This window comes from Vitis vinifera, chromosome 8 (assembly GCF_030704535.1).
Source record: "Vitis vinifera cultivar Pinot Noir 40024 chromosome 8, ASM3070453v1".
In the NCBI taxonomy this organism is placed as follows: Eukaryota; Viridiplantae; Streptophyta; class Magnoliopsida; order Vitales; family Vitaceae; genus Vitis; species Vitis vinifera.
This window is the reverse complement of record NC_081812.1, coordinates 18,791,040-18,813,933: the sequence shown is the minus strand read 5'-3', so window position 1 is coordinate 18,813,933 and position 22,894 is coordinate 18,791,040. Positions and strand designations below refer to the sequence as shown.

The following is a 22,894-nucleotide window of genomic DNA, read 5'->3' as shown; positions in this document are numbered from 1 at the left end:
ATTAATGCAAGCAGATGTGAATTTAAATATTCGGCCTATTGTGTGAGTGAGTTTGTTGAAATCATAAATTTTTCTACCTGTGCATTTGAATATTCTCCCTTCATCTAGCTACATTTAAATCATACATGTTTTAGTCATGTTAATGAATGCATGGGTTGCATCTTTCTTTTTTTCTCAAAGCCAGATTCATCCTTTCAGAGCAATCAGAAATAATCTATGTTTCTGTGACTCCGAGTCAGAAGCAATCTGTTTTCAGACTGTGAGGGGTAATTCAATCTCAGACATGGGGCAAGAAAACTTCCCAAATGCATTATTCAATGATAGAAAAGGCTTGGCCACCTAACATGAACATATTCCCAGTCATGGTTTTGTTGGAATGTCAACTCTCGCATTGTATGATTCCAATTATTCAAAAATTGGTTCAGATTTCTGCATTTGTTGGCATTTGATTATGTAGGTACCCCACTTGAGTTATATCATTAGGGGAGCAAAATTAGATTACCTACGTACCCTCCACTTGAAACAATCGAAATCGACACGGGAAAAAGTAATTACAAAGAATAATTTTTGTTTTTATTTAGTTGTGATAGAGAAAAGAATACAAGCTCTATAAACCATACATTCTAGCTATATAAATTGGATTTTAAACTTTTCAAATATTAAATTATTATAAATAAAAAGAGATGGAAATATTAAAATATTGATTTTAATCCATTTTTATCAATTAGAAAGAAAAAAAAAATTTGAAACTCGTTTCAAAATTGTCAAATCGAATCTATTTTTGTGATCATTGAAGATTAAACTCAATTTTAATTGATTTATATAGAATTTTCAATTTTCACCTCCACTCATGACTCAACCAGTCAGAAGGCAAGACGTAGCCTCCAACACATTCAATAAAGCAGTTAAACCTACCTCTTCTACCTTGTCTTCCGAGTTTTTATTTCTTCTTGCGGACAATCACCTACCACACTGAGGGAACCGTTTCAACTCCCGCCAGAAACTCTCACCACCGTATACCCACTCCAACCACCAAAGAAAGCATCACTATATCTTCTTTGGGGACTTCCAATTCTAGCCCAAACATACCCCTAATTCAACCGATAATCTTTAAAAACCCTAGAGGGAAAAGAAGGGTCCAATTCCAAAGTTGCTCCAATCATGGCTCCTATCTCCTCTTCAACTGAACTGGCAGAGAAGATCTCCTGGTACAGTGCACTGCTCCTGGCACTCATGCTGGTGTTGAGCTGCTGTGAATCCGCCCAGAGTCATGATGAGATCATGGTTCGGCTGCACAAGAAGGACGCGAAGAAGCCATGCGATGAGATTTACGTAGTTCGGGAAGGAGAAACTCTGCATACCATCAGCGAAAAATGTGGGGATCCTTATATCGTGGAAGAGAACCCCCATATTCACGACCCCGACGATGTTTTTCCCGGACTTGTTATCAAAATTACCCCTTACAATTATAGGTAGAGTTGATTGATCATTCGAGCATCTCTTTTTTCTTTTTTTCTTTCAAATTATTAACTCTGTCTGTGAAGGTAAACAACACCCGATCCTGAGTGTATATAATTTGATGTATATGTGAGAGGTTTGTGTTATTCTCCTTTACTTAGGAGACTAACTAACTAAGATAATACCGTATATTTTTCTTCCTTGGGGTGTGATGAAGGCTGTATATATACATATACACATGTATATCTTCGCATTTTCAAAAGTTGAAAGTACGTATTTTTAATTTTACATCAATCGGGGCTGCCCAGACTGAATTTTAATTTTTATCTTAATTCATTTGTTTTACAGTTTATTTTCTGGTTCTTTGTGGATGTAAAAAAGTAATGGCATTAACCTTGGTCATCAGTCAAACGGTTTTTGATAAAAATTTTAATATTTATTATTTAATAATTTAAGTTGATTTTAAATTAAATTATATTTAAGTTATTAACTTAAAATTTATTATTTAAATTTTAAATTAATTATTAAAATTGTTTGATAAAATTAACATAAAATTTATTTTAAATTACTAAATTCATATATTTATTTTTATAAATTATAATTAAAGTAAAATAAATTGAATAACAATGAAGATCATGGAATAGTAAAATAGATTATGGAGTTAATTAGGATAAATAAAGGTAAAGAAGTAAAATGAATAAATTAATTATTATTTAAAATTATTTTTTATTTTAAATCATATCATTAAATTATTTTGTCAAACATATTTAATTTATTTAATTACTTAAATTAAATTAATATTGTATCATAAAAAGTAGTGACCTTCAAATATCATTAACAAAAAAGCTAGTAGCAAAGCCAGAGACTTTTGCCAGGGGCACCCAATAAAAATATTATATTATAATTATCATTCTCTAGTGGTATTTTATATTATTATTAAAAAATTAAATAATTTTAAATATTAATTATAAAAATGTATCAAACCAAACAACCATGTACTGCAAACACTTAAACAAAGGTTTAGATTTTATATAAAAAAAAATTATAAAGAATATTTAAAGAAAATTTTCAAAATAATTTAATCATTTTGTAGCAAAATCCTTTAAAATTATTTTAAAGAAATCAATAATTTTTTTTATAAATAATTTTTAAATGAAAGAGGCGTTCCTTTTAAGTCTCACTGTCTTATGACTTGATCTCATTTATTTATATATTATTCTTATTTTTTATACTTACATCCAAAAACCTAGATTTTTGCATGTACATTTAAAAATAGAAATTAAGATTTCCTTATATACCAAATCAATACCTTAATTTTTTTTCTTTTTCAAATAAGTAAATATAAGATAGTTGAAAGCAAATTTTTTTTTTATAAAAAAAACTTATATTTCATATAATGAATCACTAAAATTCTAGTAGCTTAATGGGTTGATTTTGATGGACTTATATTATTTTTTTACTTCTAAGTAACAATATAAATAGTTAATAAGAATTAAATAAATATTATTTTTTATGATTTAGTTAAACCAACATTAAAAAAACGTATAAAAAGGAAAAATATTGAATTAACAAGAAAAAAATAAGTATAAATAATATTAAATAAGATTTTTTTTTACTTTTTTATTTTTAGTTTAATCTTAATATATTATTAGAAATTAATGGTAAATATTATGTTTTTGGTAATATTATTTAGTCATCATTATTTTTTATTTTTAAAAATTTTAAAATAAAATTTATATTTTTTTAGAGGGGCCAATTTTCCATTTTTGTTTTTATTTTCCTAAAATATTTTTACATGTAAGGGAAATTTCTTTTTTCTTTTTTTGGAAAATTGTGGGCAAATTTTCCAGTTTGGTTTTTGTTTTCCTAAAAAAGCTTTACATGTAAGGGAGTTTTTTATTTTTTTATTTGGAAAATTGAGGGCCTTTGCTGGCTCCGCCAGCGTTGATGTTCCCTCCTGATTCCTTTCTTTAATTTTAAGATTCGAGTAAGGCCCATTATTTGGTGGAGCAATACTTTTTAGCCAATTGGAAGTAAGCCCATAATACACATATTACTTGTAGCCCAAGTCCAATTCGAGTACGAAGTTCAGTCCAATGATTCTTTCTTTCCTTTCAATTAACCCTGCTGATGCTAAAACCAAGCTACCTCATCTACGGAAGCTTCCCACATCCATGATCCTGTATACCTAATAATCGGTCTCTAAAATTACCAAAATGTCACCATCATCACAGTGAATCACAGCAGCATCGGATGGTACCACTACCAGCTAGGCACTTGGGCTTTTATTGTCATTTGTTCATAAAAGGAATTCCTTCTTTCATTTATATTTGTAGCACCCAATTAATGACATGCAATCATAAAGTTTCATGTTTCATACACGTGTGTATAAGAGTTGGAGAATTTTCATCCAATCACTTTTGACTGAAAAGGATCCGCCTGGTTGTAACCGGGAATCTCATTGCCAGCTCTCTTCGATCGAATGGGTCAACTCAACCATCTTCTGCTTTCATAATCTATTTCAAATTGGAATCAATCCAAGATAGAGTATGGCCATCTCTATTCCAACCTCACATGCATGTATTGGCATTACCTTAAAAATTGCGTAATGGGTAAACGTTTTCGAATTATTTTAATATGTAGAAGTCAACATTTAAGAATGAGACAAGCCCATGAAACTTAAGGAAATCAAAGGGACTAGGAATAGAATTGGCCAAACGTAGGCTGCCAAAGAAAGCTCGCCAATGACAATTTGGGAAGGCTCAATTCCTCAACCCCGCCCTTCATGAGGCTAAGTCACCAGCCCTTACCCTCAAAAAGTGCTTGCCCGCCACCCTTCATGACTCATACCTTCGTTTATCTTCATTAACTTCATCCCACGTGGACGTGGTGGTGCATACAAAAATCATAGTAAATTCCGAAGGCGGCACCCATTTCTCGATTGTTCCGCTGGCATTTATTTATTTACTAGTAACCCAAATCGAAGGCCAGGTCAATTTTCATGTACACGGAATCAATGGTCAATATTGAATTGGAGAAACAGAAGATTGGGGATTAGTGCAACACAAGCATAGAAAGTGGATCTTATTCAATACCGGTCTAATGCCACGTGTACATGCCAGCTCATTTGGGTCGGTCAGAAGCCAAACACGTGGTTATATGGGCGGTGAGAGTAATGGGGTAACCTGCGGGTGGTCTGATCAGTGATGCAGCCATTATAAATATCTATAGAAAATCTCGGTCATCATCCATTATCTTCACAGTCGTCTCCATCTTTATCCATCCGTTGCAGCGAGGAAGACTTGGCTTTATGGAGGGAAAGATCATCTTCTACCTTTGTTTTTTGATCTGTTTTCTACTCACAGGTATGTATTGAGAACTTCGCTTGTCTGGATTTCTGTTTATGGTGATCATATCTGGGTGCATGAAATTCAATGCAAGTGTTTGTGTGTGACTTGGTGAAGGAAATGCAGGGGTGAAGGGTTCATCACATCACCACCATCACTCTCACCGTCACCTCTTTGGTTTTCGTCCATTAAAGCTCTTCGTTTTCGGGGACTCGTATGCTGATACAGGGAACATTGGCAAGACGGCAGCCAATTCTTGGAAAGTTCCCTACGGAATCACCTTTCCCGGCAAGCCGGCCGGCCGTTTCTCCGATGGTCGTGTCTTGACTGACTACCTAGGTGTGTACCTTCTTCCTCTTTCTCATTCTCTCTCTCTCATGATGATAGCTTTGGCTTTTTCTTTCATCCTTTTTTAATTTAAGTAAAGAGCTAATGGGTTTGCTTTAACTTTGAATGGGTGGTGGTGGGTGCCTTCTGAAAAGATAATTTCTTATTATTTCTTTTGCCTGTATAAATTGCATTATTGAGCTCTTACTTTTTAGCTTTCTTTGTGTCAGATCAGCATCCTTTCCCTTTCTCACTTTTTCACGTGATCTTAAGCTTATATACTTCACTTGTTAATCATTTTTCTAAATCGAAATTTCTGTGCTACTCACAGTTGTTAGCTCTTTCATTTTCTGAACCACCTTTACTACTAGGCTACTATCCCCACCACGATTATGATTCTGCAAATCCTCCTTTTCTTATTTCCACTCTGTTTTCATCATTCTATTTGGACAACTTTAAATAATCTCAAATGGGCAACATCAAAACCTCTGCACTTTACAACAAATCTGCGCTTTATCCTCCATTTTCATCACCCTTCTCCAGCTGGTTGTGTGCATAAAAAAATCTTGATTAATTCTCGAACTTTTTTTAAAATATTCAACCATCCTTGACTTTTCTTTTTGGGAAATAAACTCTAATTTTTAAGTTCCACTTGAAACAAACAGCTAGATTCGTCGGAATCAAGTCGCCAATACCATACAGATGGAGGAATCTCGGCGCAAAACACTTGCGATATGGGATGAACTTTGCTTTTGGAGGGACGGGTGTGTTTGATACGTTGGTCGCATTGCCAAACATGACGACCCAGATCGATTTTCTCCAAGAGCTCCTCAGCAACAAGGTCTACACTTGGCCGGATCTTCAGTCGTCAGTAGCCCTCGTCAGCATCGCCGGCAACGACTACGGTGCTTACTTGGCCAGAGGTGGCTCTTCTCAGGTGAAATTTGAAATATTACCAATACATTCATAGTAGATAGCTAGAAAAATCTAGCGTTAGAGAGATGAGGCTGTGAACAACCACATCCTCTACCGTTGGATGTCATGATAGGTCCCACATGATGCGGTCAATGTCATTCCACATCATTGGGGGTGTCTCCATCATGAGGTGACATCATCTTTTGTCTTGTGGAATGATTAAAGGTTTTGGTTCAGTGTGGAAGCGAGCAATGTTGTCAGCTAGTAGGCCAATAGCTCTGCCACATCTGAAAAAGGACAAGTTTTCTGATCACTGAAATCGGCCAGAATCTATTGTCAGTTCTTAATTATTAGTAGGGTTTAAACGCGTGATTACTGATTCAGAGCGGGTCTAGGAAATTTTAGTAATTTTTCTAATATTTAAAACTTTTTATTTTTTAAGCATTAAAAACAGTTTCTGTTTTACATCCTAATTTTCTTAACAAAAACATTTTTTTTAAATTACTGTTTTACCCCTAATTTTTTCTAACAAAAAGCACCTAATTTACTAATATTTATTCATGTAAATTGTTAAACATAAAAAAAACAACCTAAATAAATTTTAAATTAATTGATTAAAAGAGATAAAATAATTTTCATATTTATAAATTTATTTTCTTATATTTTGTTCGAAGAATAACATGTTTCAAAATAAATCATTATTTTTACAAGTATTAGAAAAACTCGAAAGATTCAAAAGACTCGAAATACTTCATAAGATCATTATCAAACGCAATTTAAATAAATATTTAAAAGCATTTTGAGAAACATTTTCAACCTAATAGAAATGTTTTTAATTTTTAAAGCGTTTTTCTTAAAAAAAAAATCATTAACAATTTATTATTTTAAATTAACATTTGATAGGTTTTTTTTTACTAAAAATTTGCATCTTATAAAAACACACTCATAGATTTATGTATTAAATACTAATTATTTCTTTATAAAAAAATTATTAAAAATATTACAAGTTAAGAACAACTTTACTAGAATGGTTATTGAACTCTTAATCAACTCATTGTATACTCCATGACTTAATTTTTTATTAATTTAATCAAGCATGCATCATCATGTTCGCAATATCTAATGATAGAGGTTTGCAAGAATTATTAGAAAGTTCTAGGGAGGTGGGAAAATATAAAGTGAGTATACCCAACTTTGCTACTTTCATATAGTCTTGTAGGATATAAAATATACTATTGTGTCCCTTCCAACCTTGCAGTGGACCGCCCATGCAAAAGGGTGGAATGCTACCGTCCAATCCAAGAAATCCAAATGTCTGAGGTGTTTATGGGAGTCATTGTCGGCCACGATTTCATAAATGAATGATACAATAGTGATGATATAAGGTCCTTTGGGATGTTCTACTTGTCTTTTGATTCTAAACATCTTTATGAAGTATTTACTTTAGCTTTAACACTCATCTACTTTTATCTCACCAACTGAAGTCATTTCATCTAATTTCAATCTTCATTATTTTATTCGTGACTATTATGAGAAAATTGAGGCTTATTTGGTTTGTCAAAAAATATTTGACACTCCATTCGCTTCCTCTCTACGCTCTGTAACACTGATGTTAGTGGCAAACTATAGAGTTGATTTTGTGATTCCTTCTTCTTAATTTGGCCATTGAATGACACTCCTTGATGAAAGTTTATACCGTGATTCGTGATCAGTTTGATGTTTTCATAATTGGTTCATTAGAAATTATTAATTACATTACATATGGTTTGTGTCCCTCAGAGAAGTAATTAGATTTGAGGATATTCCATAAAGAATTTAATGTCATTGACGATATGTTTACGCTGCATGTACTTTCACAGACATTGCAGTCTTTCATTCTTCTGGTGGTGGATCAACTAGTGGTGAACTTGAAGCGCCTTCATGGCATGGGAATGAAAAAGGTTGCAGTGACATCTCTTGAGCCACTGGGGTGTCTCCCACAGACCACAGTGTCATCTTCTTTCCAAGAATGCAATGGAACCCAGAACACGGCTGTCACCTTCCACAACCTCTTGTTGTCCCAAGCTGTGACCAAGTTGAACAATGAAACCAAGGACTCCCCTTTTGTCATTCTCGACCTTTACGCCTCTTTCATGTCCGTCTTCGAAAACAAAGCTGATCATTTAGGTATCTGCCTCTATACCTTTTTTTTTTCTCCCTTTTTCGTACCGAAATTCTCCGCCACTTGGTGTTCATCTTCATTTATTTTTTCTATTCAGGGAGTTCCAAGTTCGAGAATCCATTGAAGCCATGTTGCATGGGTATAAGCAGTGAATACTCGTGCGGGAGTGTGGACGAGAGTGGGGCGAAGAAGTATACAATATGCGACGACCCTGAATCTGCGTTCTTTTGGGACACCGTCCACCCTACGCAACAGGGATGGAATGCTGTTTATTCTGCTTTACAAGGCACCCTTCAACAACTTCACAGTCTTTACTAGACTACTACTTACCCCAAAATTTGTGATCATTTAGATTTTACTTTCTATCTTTGTATTTGTTTGTCCAGTAACGCAATTTCATAGATTACGCTCGTATTCTTGCCTTCTTTTATCACTTCTCTTTGTCCGCGGCTCTCCAAGACACAATGATATACAACTAAGATAGGCCCAAAAGAAACATGGAAAGAAGGAAAAGAAACTTGAATTTCTTATATTTTAGAAGGATTAAAAAAAAGGCGATTCCCTCATTTCTTAATGGCTCAATAAATTTAGGTTGGAAACTTGAATTTGTTCGGGTTCGGGTTCGGATTTAGGCCCACAACCCAATCAAAATCTAGTTGATATTTTTTCGGGTCCAACCCACCGAAAGATTGGGCTGGACTCGAAACCTAATTGGCCTGCATTTTTGTTTTTCAAAAAATGGTTGGAATTTTACGAAAGCTAGCGGCAACAGAAGTGAGGGTGATTTTGATAGGCTCGTACTCTAGGCTGCTTCTACGTTCTTCTCACCCCCAATCCAACACCGTCCTGCGAAACGCAGCGTTTCGAATGATCTCTGTGCTCGGAGACGTTTCCCCTCATTGGCTACAGGCATTATCAGTTCATAAACCCTCCGGTGAACGCCAATGCATTCGTAATCCCAGTTTCATGAACCCTAGCCCGGTTGTCAATTGTGCAAGAAATTATTCTGATTGGTGAGAATTGCTGGATAAATGGTGGCTTTTTCATGTTCCTGTATCTCATTTTCTTAATTGTCCCGTTTCTCATTTGATGGTTGGATGGAATATCTTTCAAGAACAACCTTGTTAGATTTCTAGATTGTTTTAGTTTTTGGGCTCGTCCAGCTGTTGGATCCATAGTTGTAGTTTGGTTAAGGGAGTATCTCCACATTTAGGTGTTTGATCTGGCCCAACCTGTTGTCACATCCTAGACCAACCCACTTGATTAAATTGTGAGCAACTTTGAAATTGCTACTACTGAATAAGCAAACATCATTAATCTAACATGATTGTGATGATTTACGGAAACAGCATAGAGAAATTGTGTGAGAATTGGAGAAGCAACAGGAGAAATAAAATCACCATTGAAGGTACATCAAAGCCCTAATTTCTACCATGCCTACCTCGATTAACGTAACTTAAGTAAATGGAGTCACTGTTGCAAGACGGTCAAGCAAGGGTTTATCGAGTCTGTAGTTTTTCTATTCAACCTGATCGTAATCATCAGTTCTACATTGGCTTAATATGCTATTCTCGCCCTTCAGGGCAGTTGCACCTTTGTTGAAGATTTTAAAATCATCGATTCTTGTGCAGGTATATGCTGGTGCAGATTTGGAAAATACCTGCAGGATGACTGAATCTTCAATTTATTTATTTTGCCTTGAGAATTTCAGGATTGGTTAAACAGGAAGTCCCGATTTCATTTTGGTTTGCATGTCTCCATCTGCATGAACAGGTTATATATTCTAACTGTTCTATCTTGTTTTTATTGAAATTTGTACTCTCTGTGTATTTTATGGGCAACTACCTTTTAGGCAGGCTTGCCTGGAACACATGGTACATATGTTCTGTAGATATGATTATAGTTGAAGTGTGATTGGCCTCCTTAATTCAAACCTTAGGCCTGATAGCATTGTTAATGGGAAGATCCTTGGTGAATTGAGAAATAGGTGAAATCTTTTGTAGTAATTCGACATTAGGTGTCTTAAGTCAATAACCTTTATTCTGGAATCATTAAAAAAACCATGTGAAAGAGCTTGATTTGACATAACTAAATAAAGGAAATTACCAAGTGGGCACTATAGTCAAGCTGAAGCCACCATGGGAAAGTTCTAAAATTGATTAGAATTCCTGTTGAACATGTCTTGAGTCAAACGTGAATTTATATTTATGTTACTTCAGAAAAGAAAAACAGGTACCTCACTGGTAACTGGTAGAGGGCAAGAACTTTGAAAAAGTGGGTTACAAGAAATAAGAGAGGCTGAAATGCTATTGGACCACAGATATTGATATCCAATTAGAATTATTAAATCACTGGCTACAACCTAACCCACTGATTGGATATTAGATCAGTTGGTTGGTTGTCTGGACGAATTATTCATTTCAATTAAGAGATAATAATTTTGTTCGTGTTATTAGTATATTCTTATAACTGTTGATTGGTTGACAATGACAATAGAGTCCAAAAAAATTTCTAAGTTTTCCACTTATCCCTAGCCTTTAGTTACTGACAAAGGAACTCATGCTTCAGAATATCTTCTTTTGCGATAAAAGATAAAAAGGAGAAAAGAGTTTCTTTTGTTTTTTTAACTTTGTTTCTAGTGAAAAATGCGTACTAGAAGGATGTGATACCAAACAAAACTAATTATGTGTCATTTTGCTTATAAGTCAATGTTATGTGTTTTTGTGCTTGCCTTCTCCCACTTTTACTGTGGTTTGACATCTATATTTTGTTCTATGTGTTTATATCTATTGCTCATGCTTTCTGAGGATGTAATAATTTTTTCTTGTTTTTGTATTAATTCCACTGTGGAAGATTCAGGTTTTGTGTGTGTATGTATATAGATATATATATGTTTAATGTTTGAACAACCCAATTAGTGCTGGCTTTCTTGCCTTTTTTTTTTTTTGTTCTGCTAGTCATACTTTGGATTGGCATGTGGAAGTGTAGATTTTGCATTTGATTAGAACATGTGTTTTGGTCTCTTTTCTTGATAGGTGGCTCAATGGCTACCACAAAAACTAGCCTCTAATGGCCCTTTATCTGGAAACAGTTGGTACTAACACTGTGAGTGACACAACAAGAAAAAGTCCAAAGTTTTTTAACATTATTTTTTATAAGTGGAATAGTATATGGACAGAATCCTATGACAAGTTCACTTATTTTAACATTTATTTCACCAATAAATAATATTCATTATGTTACTTAACTGAAAAACAACTCAGCTTATATTCACTGAAGGAAGATTAGCAATTTCCATAATACATACATTTGCATAAGGGAACATTTTTTAAGGGGTGTTGCTTTCTTCTTAATCGAGATGTAATTTGGAAAGTGGTAGCCAGTTCTTTTGATTGGGTCTGCACAAGTCACCTGAATAGAATTTCATTTTAATCTGTTAAGAGCTAAAATTGGAAGGATACAAACTGTAGTTGTGTTGGGACTGCTTTTGGTTGTCTAGAATTGAATTTAATTTGGAATTTTACTTGTGTCAAATAAATAAAAAATGTGCTTAACTCTAATAAAGGCGGGATTGAATTATATATATTTTTTCAGTCCTTGAAGACTTCACCAATATGCTAACACATTGCACTTGCTGTGTTGGTAGGTGAAATTTAGAGCACCTCTAAGAGTAAGTGGAGGAATGGAGGGTCATTTCTCTTTTATTAGGAGCTGTTTATGAGTATACAGGAATGGCATCCCTGGTTTAAACCTTGTTTTCTGAATCAAAAGTACTCAATTTATACTTGGGTTGCTTTTTTCCACCCAGGAAAATGTGCAGTCTTTTAGATGGAAATATGAGTTGTTGCATTCACTATAAGACAAAAGCAAACTAATCTTTGGTAAATGATTCACTCCACATCACACAAAGCTGGCTTTTTTTTTTCTTTTGTATTTTGGGAACATGTTAAAGGGGAGGAGAGGGTCCACATCAGCCTCTAAAAGTAGCCCTTAATGGTTGAGGATGTATATGGAAGTGCATTATGCCAAAACAGGCATGTGATCAATCTGGGATCTGGGCAGTATACAATTCAGCTTCATTTGAAATTGGGTTGAGCCTGAAGCTTGCAAGTATTGAGATTGGCTTGCTCAATTCATGTTGAAATTGACTGAAATTCAGCTGATTCATGGGCACAACTTGTGCAGCTTTGGTTCAGCTTGTCTAAATTAACAGATAAATATAATTTGGGTTATTCACAAGGCAATAAATCCTCATGATATGGATCTGTTTGGTTATTATGTGAAAATTCAGTGGCTCTATTATGTTTAACATTATATTTTAGGGTACCTGTAAATTCATCTGATGTGAGCCCACTATAGGACATAAGTTTTATCACCATTTGCAGATTCAGGTCCCTTCTTAAATGTGAAACTCAGAGCACTTGGAAGAGTGGCCCATTCTTTTTTTACCTCTGGGTCATAGTGTCGGAACTGTGCATCATATTCAATGTCCAGTATTCTACATGCACAATACTACATTTTCCAATCATTTGATAGTTAATCAGTTTGTTATATGGCATGTTAGCTTGTTGTTGGTTTGGTTCAACTTGAGAGAGATTGTGACTTCCGGGAACAAGTTGTACACATAGATCTGATGGTTGATATCAGTTCCTTTATGCATTCAATACCAGTGGAGCCTACCATAAAATGTGGCCGACATGTATGGCTGTGTGGTGGATAGCCTGTACTTGTATTTAAGGAGTTCCCTTTTTGAATATTTGAGGTCTGTGAAGCTGTGTTGGCAAAGGGACTAGCAACCTAAATACAGCTTTTATCTCAACAAACTATAGGAAACCTTGTCCCAACACTTGAGTTGCCTGCCAAAGATACACAGAAAAGAGAAGTGACCCTTAGCTAGTGTGAGCCAGGGATGAATGGGGTATACATCCATTTTGTGTTCTTATCTGCTTCTGCAAGTTTGTGCTACGACTCTTGCATGGAACCCCTCATATTGGATGTGGTCTTGTCCACTTGCTATAGCTAGGTCTATTTGTGTGTTTTCTGGAAATATTGGTGCAGTACTTCTGGTTTTTTCTTATCATCCAATTTCATGATCTACATGGCATTATTTGAACCACTTAAATTTGTTGACAACTTTAAAAAAGATCATGTACTAGAAATTCCCCTCCTCTGTGAAGGTAGATGAAAGGGAATATTGATCTTAGAGGCCCAAATCCAAGGAGGAGCTAGAAATATTTTGTATGGGCAAATTATACTTGAGTTTTTGGGGTTTTTTCCCAAACTACACTGACCTCTTCTCCAGTCTTAGAAATACTTTTGCACACCTTTCTTCTATTAGTTAAGGGTCAAATCCCATGGTGGGCAGTCTCTTTCATGTTAAGTTTTATTTCAAAAGACTACTTTTATCCTTGTAAGAATTAGATGCAAGATTATTATGTCCTCCATATAGTTTTGGTCATTTAATCACATGCCCTTTAGTCCAAAATAATGGCATATTAGTGGTGCATTTTGATTTAGCATTGTGTTCTGTTCTGTGCCTACAAATTGCTTGCATCAGCCATAAGCATATAGGAATTAGGATCACATATAACTTGATGTTACTTTACAGTGTGTCCTTGCTTATTGGCTTGTTTTATCCTGTGGAAGAAAGAGGAACACATACCCTTGGTTGTCGTTGTCGGCCTGAACACTTGATTTATTAGTTGTCACTGAGTCATCACAGTCCAGATGGTGGGATCATCCAAATATATAGTTATTGATAAGGCCAAAACTTAAAACCTGCTTATTGTAATTACTGAATTGCAATGCTGGACACTGAGTAGCTCATGCCATGCTCCTAACTTTCATTAATTCATGTGGGGATGTTACCTAGAATTATTTGTTCTGAATTCTAACCCTGATTCCGGTTTTACAAAAATAAGCTACCATGTTCCTATTGAAGTTTAGAATCTTGCAAATGTTTCTTCTCTTCCATGTGCTTTTTCATTGGAGATACTTAATGGATTTCAGCAGTGTCAGGTTCAGTAGTTCTGGGCATGTAAAATGGAAATTGATTGCACATGAGGAAACTAGTCTGTTACAGGAGGTTTACTGTGACCTATCTAGATAAAGTCTCTTCTCATGTAAGACATGATGAGAGCAAACTACTTGTCCCTATTTTAAAGGGCATCTTCTTATATGCTCCATTACTTGATGCCATTTAAAACCCTAATGTCTTGCCTGCTAATATGATATATTCCTCTGATCGATTTTTGCTTTTTTTTTTTTAGTTTAGAACAAGGATCCGATGGTACTTGTGGGCCTATGCAATGGTTGGAATTTAAATGTACGAGTTGAATTAAAGTATAATACTAATAAACATGAAATAAATGAGTGTGCTTGTTAGAGTATAAAACAATGTTATGTGGCAGAACTCTAACGTGTGTTGCACATCATTCTCTCATTGTTCTTTTTTTATTTAGTTGCTTTTATTTATTCTATATGCTAGTTGTGCTATGATTTGTATTTTAATCCATATGTTCCTTTGGGCTTTGACGAGCATATATATATATATATATATATATATATATTTCAGCAGACTGAAATGTCATTTCAAATAAAAAAAATTTTAAAAAAAAGGAAAAAAGAGATTAGTCCGCCTCTCTATGATTTTGAACTATATCTCTCTCACGGCTAAGTCGCATCTCGAAGAGGATGATGGGTGGGACGACATGAAGAGGTGGCATCAAAAGACACAAACGCCTGCATATCTAAAAAAATCTCTTCCACAAAATGGAGAGGCATATGGATATTTAACTGAATCACTGATCCACTCCTAGTCAGCCAGCTGGTCCCTCCGCACTGACCATGCCATGTTCCCTAAACAAATTAACACTCTGAATAATGTATGATCCGTCTCATGTGATGATTTTCAGTTTTGGCACAATGAACAATTAAAAGTGCCGTTTGAAATTCCTCTACCCAATTCAATATGATTTAGCATCCAGCCTCCTTAAAACCGTGTGGCATATGACCTCTTATTAAATTGTGTGTGCTACGGTGCTACCTTGAAACCCGATGCCTGAGTATTTCCTTTTTGTGTTTTATGCTGGAGTATCTTTTTTTAATGGATCGGGCCACACGAACTAGTAGATCCAGTCATTTAAGAATAAATGACTGTAAGAAAATGGTTGTTTTCTCGGGCTGTCCTTAATAGATTGTTCAGGAATCATCACCAATTTCCAAAAGAAAAAGGGTAAAACGGTGAAGTCATCTGCCATCATTTTGAATATAAACTTTTAGAAGTGGGAAGAGACACAGGACTGCTGCAGTCCACCCAATTTGTTATCCACATGTTCCACGGGCGAGGTCCACTGTGCTGTGCTCCATTTTTCTTCGCAAATTTTGTGCCTTTAGTCTCTTTATTAATGATTCAATTTAGCATTGCGCATTCCTGTAAAATTCAACTAAGTATCTTCAGCTCAGGAAGGGGACCTAATCACTTAGTTGAAAGGATCAGAAAGCCTGGGTGAAGAGGTTTCACCAAGTTCTGAGGCTGTGGCTTGTGTATATATAAGGGAACCAAGTTCTGAGGTTTCACGTTCGCAAAAATACTTGAAATAGATGGTTAATTGTAGCTAGGCACATTCTAAAATTTCAGAGCTTGGACCATTGGGATTAATATTCGATTGCAATTAACTAATTTCAGAGCTTGAATAAAATAAGATGCATCATCCTATATAACACAAAACTAAATTTTGGGCTATAGAGAAAGACCTCTATTAAGCTAGAAGAAAAGATCTGATTCTTAATTATTTTGAGTTGTCTTTTTCCCCTCTTAAATGTTTAACTTAATCAGAAAGGTACTAATCTAGACAAGCACGAAATATGGACTTTATAATTTAGTATTAGAAAATGGAATATGAATGTTACTACTCTACTCTTATCGATGATGGATAATATAATCTAAAAGAAAATTTCGGATAGGAGTAAACTAAAAATTAGCCAAAGCACATGACAAAAATGTAAGCTTCATCGAAGCCCACCACTCAGCTGAGCGTGCTGCTTGTTTACCAACAACAGTGGGTACGGATAAGAATAATAACACGTGGTTCAAACTTCCCCAATCTCGAATGGTGACGCACACGATGAGTTTTTTAACCTTGTTCTTTTCCAAACATGTTCTCCATTCTCCATTGTTTTTCTTTTCTTTTTTTATTTTTTATTTTGGGGTTCTGTTAATCTTTTTCTTTTCTTAGTGGAAGCATAAGGGAGAAAAAAAAAGGCAGTGATCAGCATCAAAAGATAAAAGAGTTGAAATGCTCTCTCCTCTCTCTCAAATCTCATTGGTCTCTCTCCATATCTCCTCTTTCTAATAAACTTCGTCTTCATAATACATGTGTTTTTTCCCTTTTTCAATTTATGCACCTGAATCCATCAATGGAGGATGAAGTTCCTTCGTGGTTGCAGTCCCTTCATGTCTCCACTCACTTCCTTACCTTCTTCTTCTTTATAATCTTCTTGTGTTTGTCGTATATCATATATTTCCAATCTCTAAGACTGAAGCTATGGTGTAATTGTGAAATTTGCCACAGCTATGTCACCTTGAGTTGGTCCAAACAATTCCACAATCTCTGTGATTGGTACACTCATCTCCTCCGAAACTCCCCAACTCAAACTATCCACGTACATGTGCTGGGCAACACCATCACTGCAAACCAGGATAACGTGGAGTATATGCTCAAGACTAGATTTGAGAATTACCCAAAGGGGAAACCCTTCTCCGCAATCCTTGGGGACTTCCTGGGTAGGGGTATTTTCAACGTGGACGGAGAATTATGGAGGTTTCAAAGAAAAATGGCAAGTCTAGAGCTTGGAAGGACCTCTATACGGTCCTATGCATTCGAGATTGTCAATTACGAGATCGAACGCAGGCTTCTCCCACTTTTATGGTCGGTTGCGGGCAACGAAGATGGAGTTTTGGATTTGCAAGATGTGTTCAGAAGGTTCTCTTTTGATAGCATATGCAGATTCTCCTTTGGGTTGGACCCTGGGTGCCTAGAGTTGTCCCTCCCCATCTCAGAATTTGCCGATGCCTTCGACCTAGCATCCAAATTGTCGGCAGCCAGAGCCATGGCTGCGTCCCCGCTGGTTTGGAGGATCAAACGTGTGTTGAACCTAGGTACTGAGAAGAAACTGCGAAAAGCCATTAAACTGATCAATATTCTTGCCCAAGAGGTCATAAAGCAGAAGCGTAAAATGGGCTTTTCTGCCCATAAGGATCTTCTTTCATTGTTCATGAGAAACCTAAACGATGACACATACCTGAGAGACATCGTCATAAGCTTCCTATTAGCTGGCCGCGACACAGTTGCTTCAGCTTTAACCAGCTTCTTCTGGCTGTTGTCCAACCACCCGAAGGTGGGGGCAGCAATTAGGTCGGAGGCGGACAAAATCATTGGTCCGGATCAAGAGGTTACAAGCTTCGAGCAAATGCAAGAACTCCACTATTTACAGGCAGCAGTGCATGAGAGCATGAGACTCTATCCACCGATACAATTCGATTCAAAATTCTGTCAGGAAGACGATGTGCTACCAGATGGAACATTTGTACAAAGAGGCACAAGAGTTACTTACCACCCCTATGCAATGGGTCGGATAGAAGGGATCTGGGGCCCTGACTGTTTAGAATTCAAGCCAGAACGGTGGCTCAAGGATGGTGTCTTTTTCCCAGAAAACCCATTTAAGTACCCAGTTTTCCAAGCGGGGATAAGGGTCTGTTTGGGAAAGGAAATGGCTCTGATGGAGTTCAAAAGTGTGGCTCTTTCATTGGTCCGACGCTTCCACATCGAATTGGCTACCCCGTGTCCCATTCCTCGGTTCTCTCCCGGACTCACCGCCACTTTTGGTAGCGGTCTCCCGGTTTTGGTACGAGGAAGAACAATCACATAGTAATTCATGCCTCCATTATTTTCTACATACTGCACTTAGAAGTGCAATATTATATGGATGGCGCATATTAGCACTTTCTGAAATATGTGAAATATTGTACCATGCACCGATGGGAGGAGTGCGAAATGTGAATCACAGCGAAGTGACATAGATCTATCGCCCTACCTGGGCATGCACCCCTTTTTACCAGCATCACTATCTGGTTTGATGTCCAGATTGGAACTTTATTTTGTGTGTATAAAGTTAAATGATGGTGAAGATGACCGGCTAGCTTTGTGTTTTTTCTGTGGTAGAGATTTTTTCTCACGGGGTCTTATCTCTGCCGTCGGTCCCACACGCTTCAATATTCTTATACATATTGCCTTGTAAACTTTTGGGAAGGACGCCAATCTCATGTAATGTAAGCAACAAAAGCTTGTTTCCGTTGTTCACTACAAGACTACATTGTAACTCCATCCTTGAGTTAGTCGGCAGTTCACATGCATTAGGGTTTAGTCCTGCCATACCCCCATTGTGTTTTTAAGACTATTTGTCCGCTTGTATCTCGAAACCCTAAAAAGCTTTGGGTTGTAAGCGAGCAGCTCTTAAATTTTCGATGCTCAATGCTGTATTTCGCTAGAGCTATTTTTATTGAGGAAAGGCACTTTTCAGTTTTCACTTTCTGGTGTAGCAGTCTGGCAGAACCGTTATTTGATCATGACTGTCCATTTTAAGAAGCACTATTGGGAATCGGGATGCATGCCTAAATGAGAGAAGAGATAGAAATAGTGTTAGAGTTGTACAGTTCTTGAAGCGAGGACTTGAAGGAGGATGCCCCCAGGGGTCCGGATTGCGTTTTAGCCTTTTAGCCTCTAGTCTCCATACGGGGTACAAGACTGTCTGTTCTGCCCATGCTTTACTTAACTGCTATTTGCTAACCAAGTTTTACTTATAGGTAAGGGAGGATGAAATGTCGGCAATATTATTCGTGTAGTACGAGTCTTCTGTTGGCGACATGGAGATGATGATGATGATGTTCTGGGAAACATATATTGAAATCTAAATGAGCGGAAGATGTGAGAATCCAAGGGCTTGTTTTTTAACGGTTATAAAAACAGTTTTTAATTTTTTAAATTAAAAATAGAAAAACATATTTACTAATTAAAATACAATTTTCTTCTTATGAACCGAAAATACAGTATTTTCTAAAAAATATTTTAAGTTGTTTTCATTTTACGAAGTTTTTTTTTAAATGCTTACACTGATACCAAGAAGAAATTACAAAAAATAAGTTAAAACATTTTTGAAGTTTTTAAATAAACTTTTGTTTTTCAAAATGTTAAATGATAATTTTTAAAAATTATTTTTTAAAACACATTTGTCAAAGCTTAAGATTCTATTTAGGTACTTTTTCAAAAACTATTCTTTAAAAAATAATTTTTAAGAATAGTTTTCAAAAATTATTTTATTATATTTTTTTAAATGAAAATTCATTAGAGAATGGGAAATATTATTTACTTATTTTTATGTTTTTTAATATTTTTAATAAATAAATCTTATGTGTAATGTTTTTTTTGTATTATTTTTCAAAACAAACATAAAAAACAAGTGGCAACATATGAAAACAAATAAAATACATTCTAAAAAACACCTTTATTTTTGTTTTTTTAAAATAAAAACTACTTTTCATTTTTTTATTTTTAAATATGTTTTTCTTACTTTTTGTTCTCAAACCAAAAAAAGAAAAAAAAAAATCTCTTTTTGAGAATAGTTAGCAAACAACCCTAAGATCCATATTTTTCTAATCATTAAAGAAATTAAGGATTAAGATATTAAGCCTCAAAACATCAAATTATGAGACATCTGTCGGTGATGCATAGGTGAGGATGGTGACATATTTGCCCACAGTTATATAAAATAAAACCTTAATAATTAATAATTTAAATTATATTAAGACATTAAATTAATTTCCCAAACATTCTCTATAGCTTTTGGGTAGTTATTCGAATAACACAACCACCCATAATTTAAAGTACACAGTAGGGTAAATGAAAGGGACTAGGAAATTGGAGGCATGATATGGGGGCTATTTTAAAATCTTTGAAATTACCCATGAACTGGTTACTGGTATCAAATTGACCAATTCTTCGGAAGGGTTCCACCACAAGTCTTAATGTACTACTCTTAAATCTTAGATATAATCCAAGAAACATTTTGGCTTCTTTTCTGAAAGAGAACAATAATTAGGACTGAAGATGGGCAATCCATGAGCACCTTCGAAATTAAATAGGATTAACCAAATATAAAGTCATAGATTTGGACACATAACAAAATATTGTAAGGAAGAACCTAACTGTCACCCACCCACCAGCAGACACACACAAAGCATTGTTAAATGTCGTGATCGCGTCTTATGGCGAAAGGTCACCAACTCTAGGTTGTGGGCTACATGGTAACTTTGCGGTTTTACCTTCTGCACCTTTTTCAAGCCAGGAGAATCAGGAGATCATCAACACTATTTATACATTCGCCTAAAACATACATACATCAACCTAAGATTAATATACCTAAAACACCCTTTCTATTTTTCTTTTTTATGACATATCTGCTCTCTCTCTCTCAACCAATTCTAAAACAAAATCTTCTTCTCCGAAACTCAATTCAATAAAAAAATATTTAAATTATATTCAAAGTTAATTTCAACATCTTTTATACATTTTCTTTTAAAACCTATACACTAATTATCATATGTGTGGTTACATGAATATGACTTAAATCTAATATATATGTAGTGATTTAAAAGTGAAAATATTTAAAAATTAAGAGAAAAAATATATATATAAATTATGAAAAGTACAATATCAATAGATCTTAAGGGGTTCGGAGATATAGTGTTAGGTACTTTTTAAGGTGTTTGAAAATATAATACATACTAAATGTTTCAAAAAAGTCCAACCTTGTAATTTTGGATTTTCTTCTTCATCTTTTATTTTTTAAATTCAAAATACTTTCTAAAAAAATAACAAAATGGTGAACACGCATTTCTAACATTTTATTTTTCAAAAATCATAATTTTTTTCGTCATACAAATATTGAAAAAGATAAAATGAAAAAAGAAGAGGAGTGTGTATTAAATTTTAAGAATATTTTTAGTTTTCATTATTCAAAAGTATTTTTATATTGAAAAATTATAATTCAAAATACAGTAAAATAATATTAGATGAATGCATGTATAATTTATGAGGCAGTCCTCACTTCTTTCTTAAACACACAGGAAATATGAAACGTATGCACTGAAAAGTTGAAAATATGGACGCATATATCGGAGACGAGTTGAGAGAGTTAAAATGTTGGTACGTGATTTAACCTACATATGTAAGGAGAGGAGGTCACAAAGTGGGGCTCTCTAGCTTTCAAAAAAAAATCAGGTGTTGGGGGAGGCCCTCAGGCCCCTCACAATATGAGGCACGGTGAGAGTCAGTCATATCTGCCCCACTCCTTTTAAAATCTGAATGGCGTGCGTGGCGGTTTCACACCCATGACGGCTGTATAGCTTTAATGTCACCATCATGGAGGCGGATGGCGCCACCCTAACATGGATTAAAGTCATATTCCACTTTATTTGCTTAATCTAGATCATTATAAGAAAGATAAAGCATACTAAAATCAGTAATTATACTCTCGTGTCAAATTCTATATTGATTAGTCATGTCAAGTCCTTTTCCAAAGTGTAATATAATATGGGTGATAAATTTTGATATTCAATATGATTTAAACTTACCGGGCTTTTCATTATTTGATTTGACTATATCATGTTTGAATAAATTCATATCTATCCATATAATGTGTTTAACAATATATATATATATATATATATATATATATATATTATCAACCTATATAATGGCTCACATTTGATAATTTTATTTATTAATTTAATTATATTTTTAAATATATTCATCAATTAAATCATAGACATGTTTAATTGAGAAATTAATCATATAACTTAATTTAATTTAATTATTAAACAAAGAATATGATTTTAAATGAATTAAATAGATTATATGACTTATTTAATAATTAGACAATATTTAAATTAATATTTTTATACTATTTATATCGAATTTAAATTGATCTATATAATAAAATATCTGAATTTTAAGACAAAATAAATACCACCCACCAATACGAATTTTCACTTCTACTTCTACCATTTAAAGCACGTGATCCCAATAAATAAATAAAAAATCACCCACAAAAGCTCATTAAGCCATACAATATTAGGCTATATTTATATATATGTGTTAATTGCTTGGGTGGATGGTGTGTGGTGTGTGGTTGTAGTTTCAAGGGGGAAAACTTATATTTGTCTGATTCTGGAGAAGCACAAAATTGTTTCTTGGTGATGAGGTTCTCTCATGTTTAGCAATACATTATATTTTAAGAAGAATAGTGTCAACTTTTGATGATGGGATCCAAGGCAATGTTTGATTGACGCTGCAATGAATTAAAAGCCCAAACCCATGCCAAAATTTTTTTTACCCTTTTCTCACTTCAATTTTTTAGGCCTGGTGGCACAGAGCTCATTTTTGGGTCTAGCCTGTATCTTCCGCTTCCAGTTGTGTCTATGGGATTTCAGGCCCAAACTCCCCACCCTATGCAGTGAATGAAGTAAAAACCAAAGAGCCCACTCAACATCCTTTGGCGGCTTGGCCCCCTACAGATGCTGGCACTGATTATTTGCCTGCTGGCTCGATTCGTGCCCATCTGTAAATTT

General features: G+C 34.9%; 3 protein-coding genes across 5 annotated transcripts; all 3 read left to right on the top strand.

The window, feature by feature from the left end:
* The first annotated feature begins 1,161 nt into the window (after positions 1-1,161).
* Positions 1,162-1,476, top strand: LOC100244252 (uncharacterized). The gene has a single exon (XM_002283100.2). The coding sequence runs from the start codon at positions 1,162-1,164 to the stop codon at positions 1,474-1,476; it is 315 nt and encodes a 104-aa protein (XP_002283136.1).
* A 2,698-nt stretch (positions 1,477-4,174) lies between these two features.
* On the top strand, positions 4,175-8,619 carry LOC100249419 (GDSL esterase/lipase At5g03610). 2 transcript variants are annotated; one of them, XM_002283077.4, is made up of 5 exons: positions 4,175-4,823; positions 4,923-5,144; positions 5,798-6,069; positions 7,907-8,213; positions 8,306-8,619. In XM_002283077.4, the coding sequence occupies exons 1-5, from the start codon at positions 4,769-4,771 to the stop codon at positions 8,524-8,526; spliced, it is 1,077 nt and encodes a 358-aa protein (XP_002283113.1). In that variant the 5' UTR covers positions 4,175-4,768; the 3' UTR covers positions 8,527-8,619. The 2 variants fall into 2 exon arrangements, with proteins under 2 accessions (XP_002283113.1, XP_010654054.1); XM_010655752.3 differs by having other exon boundaries at positions 4,666-4,823; positions 4,932-5,144.
* A 194-nt stretch (positions 8,620-8,813) lies between these two features.
* LOC104880144 (cytochrome P450 94C1) lies at positions 8,814-18,628 on the top strand. 2 transcript variants are annotated; one of them, XM_019221861.2, is made up of 3 exons: positions 8,814-9,221; positions 9,840-9,981; positions 16,782-18,628. In XM_019221861.2, exons 2-3 carry the CDS (start codon positions 9,974-9,976, stop codon positions 18,136-18,138), a joined length of 1,365 nt encoding a protein of 454 aa, XP_019077406.1. In that variant the 5' UTR covers positions 8,814-9,221; positions 9,840-9,973; the 3' UTR covers positions 18,139-18,628. The 2 variants fall into 2 exon arrangements, with proteins under 2 accessions (XP_019077406.1, XP_002277129.2); XM_002277093.4 differs by lacking the exons at positions 8,814-9,221; positions 9,840-9,981 and having other exon boundaries at positions 14,789-18,628.
* Positions 18,629-22,894: the final 4,266 nt, after the last annotated feature.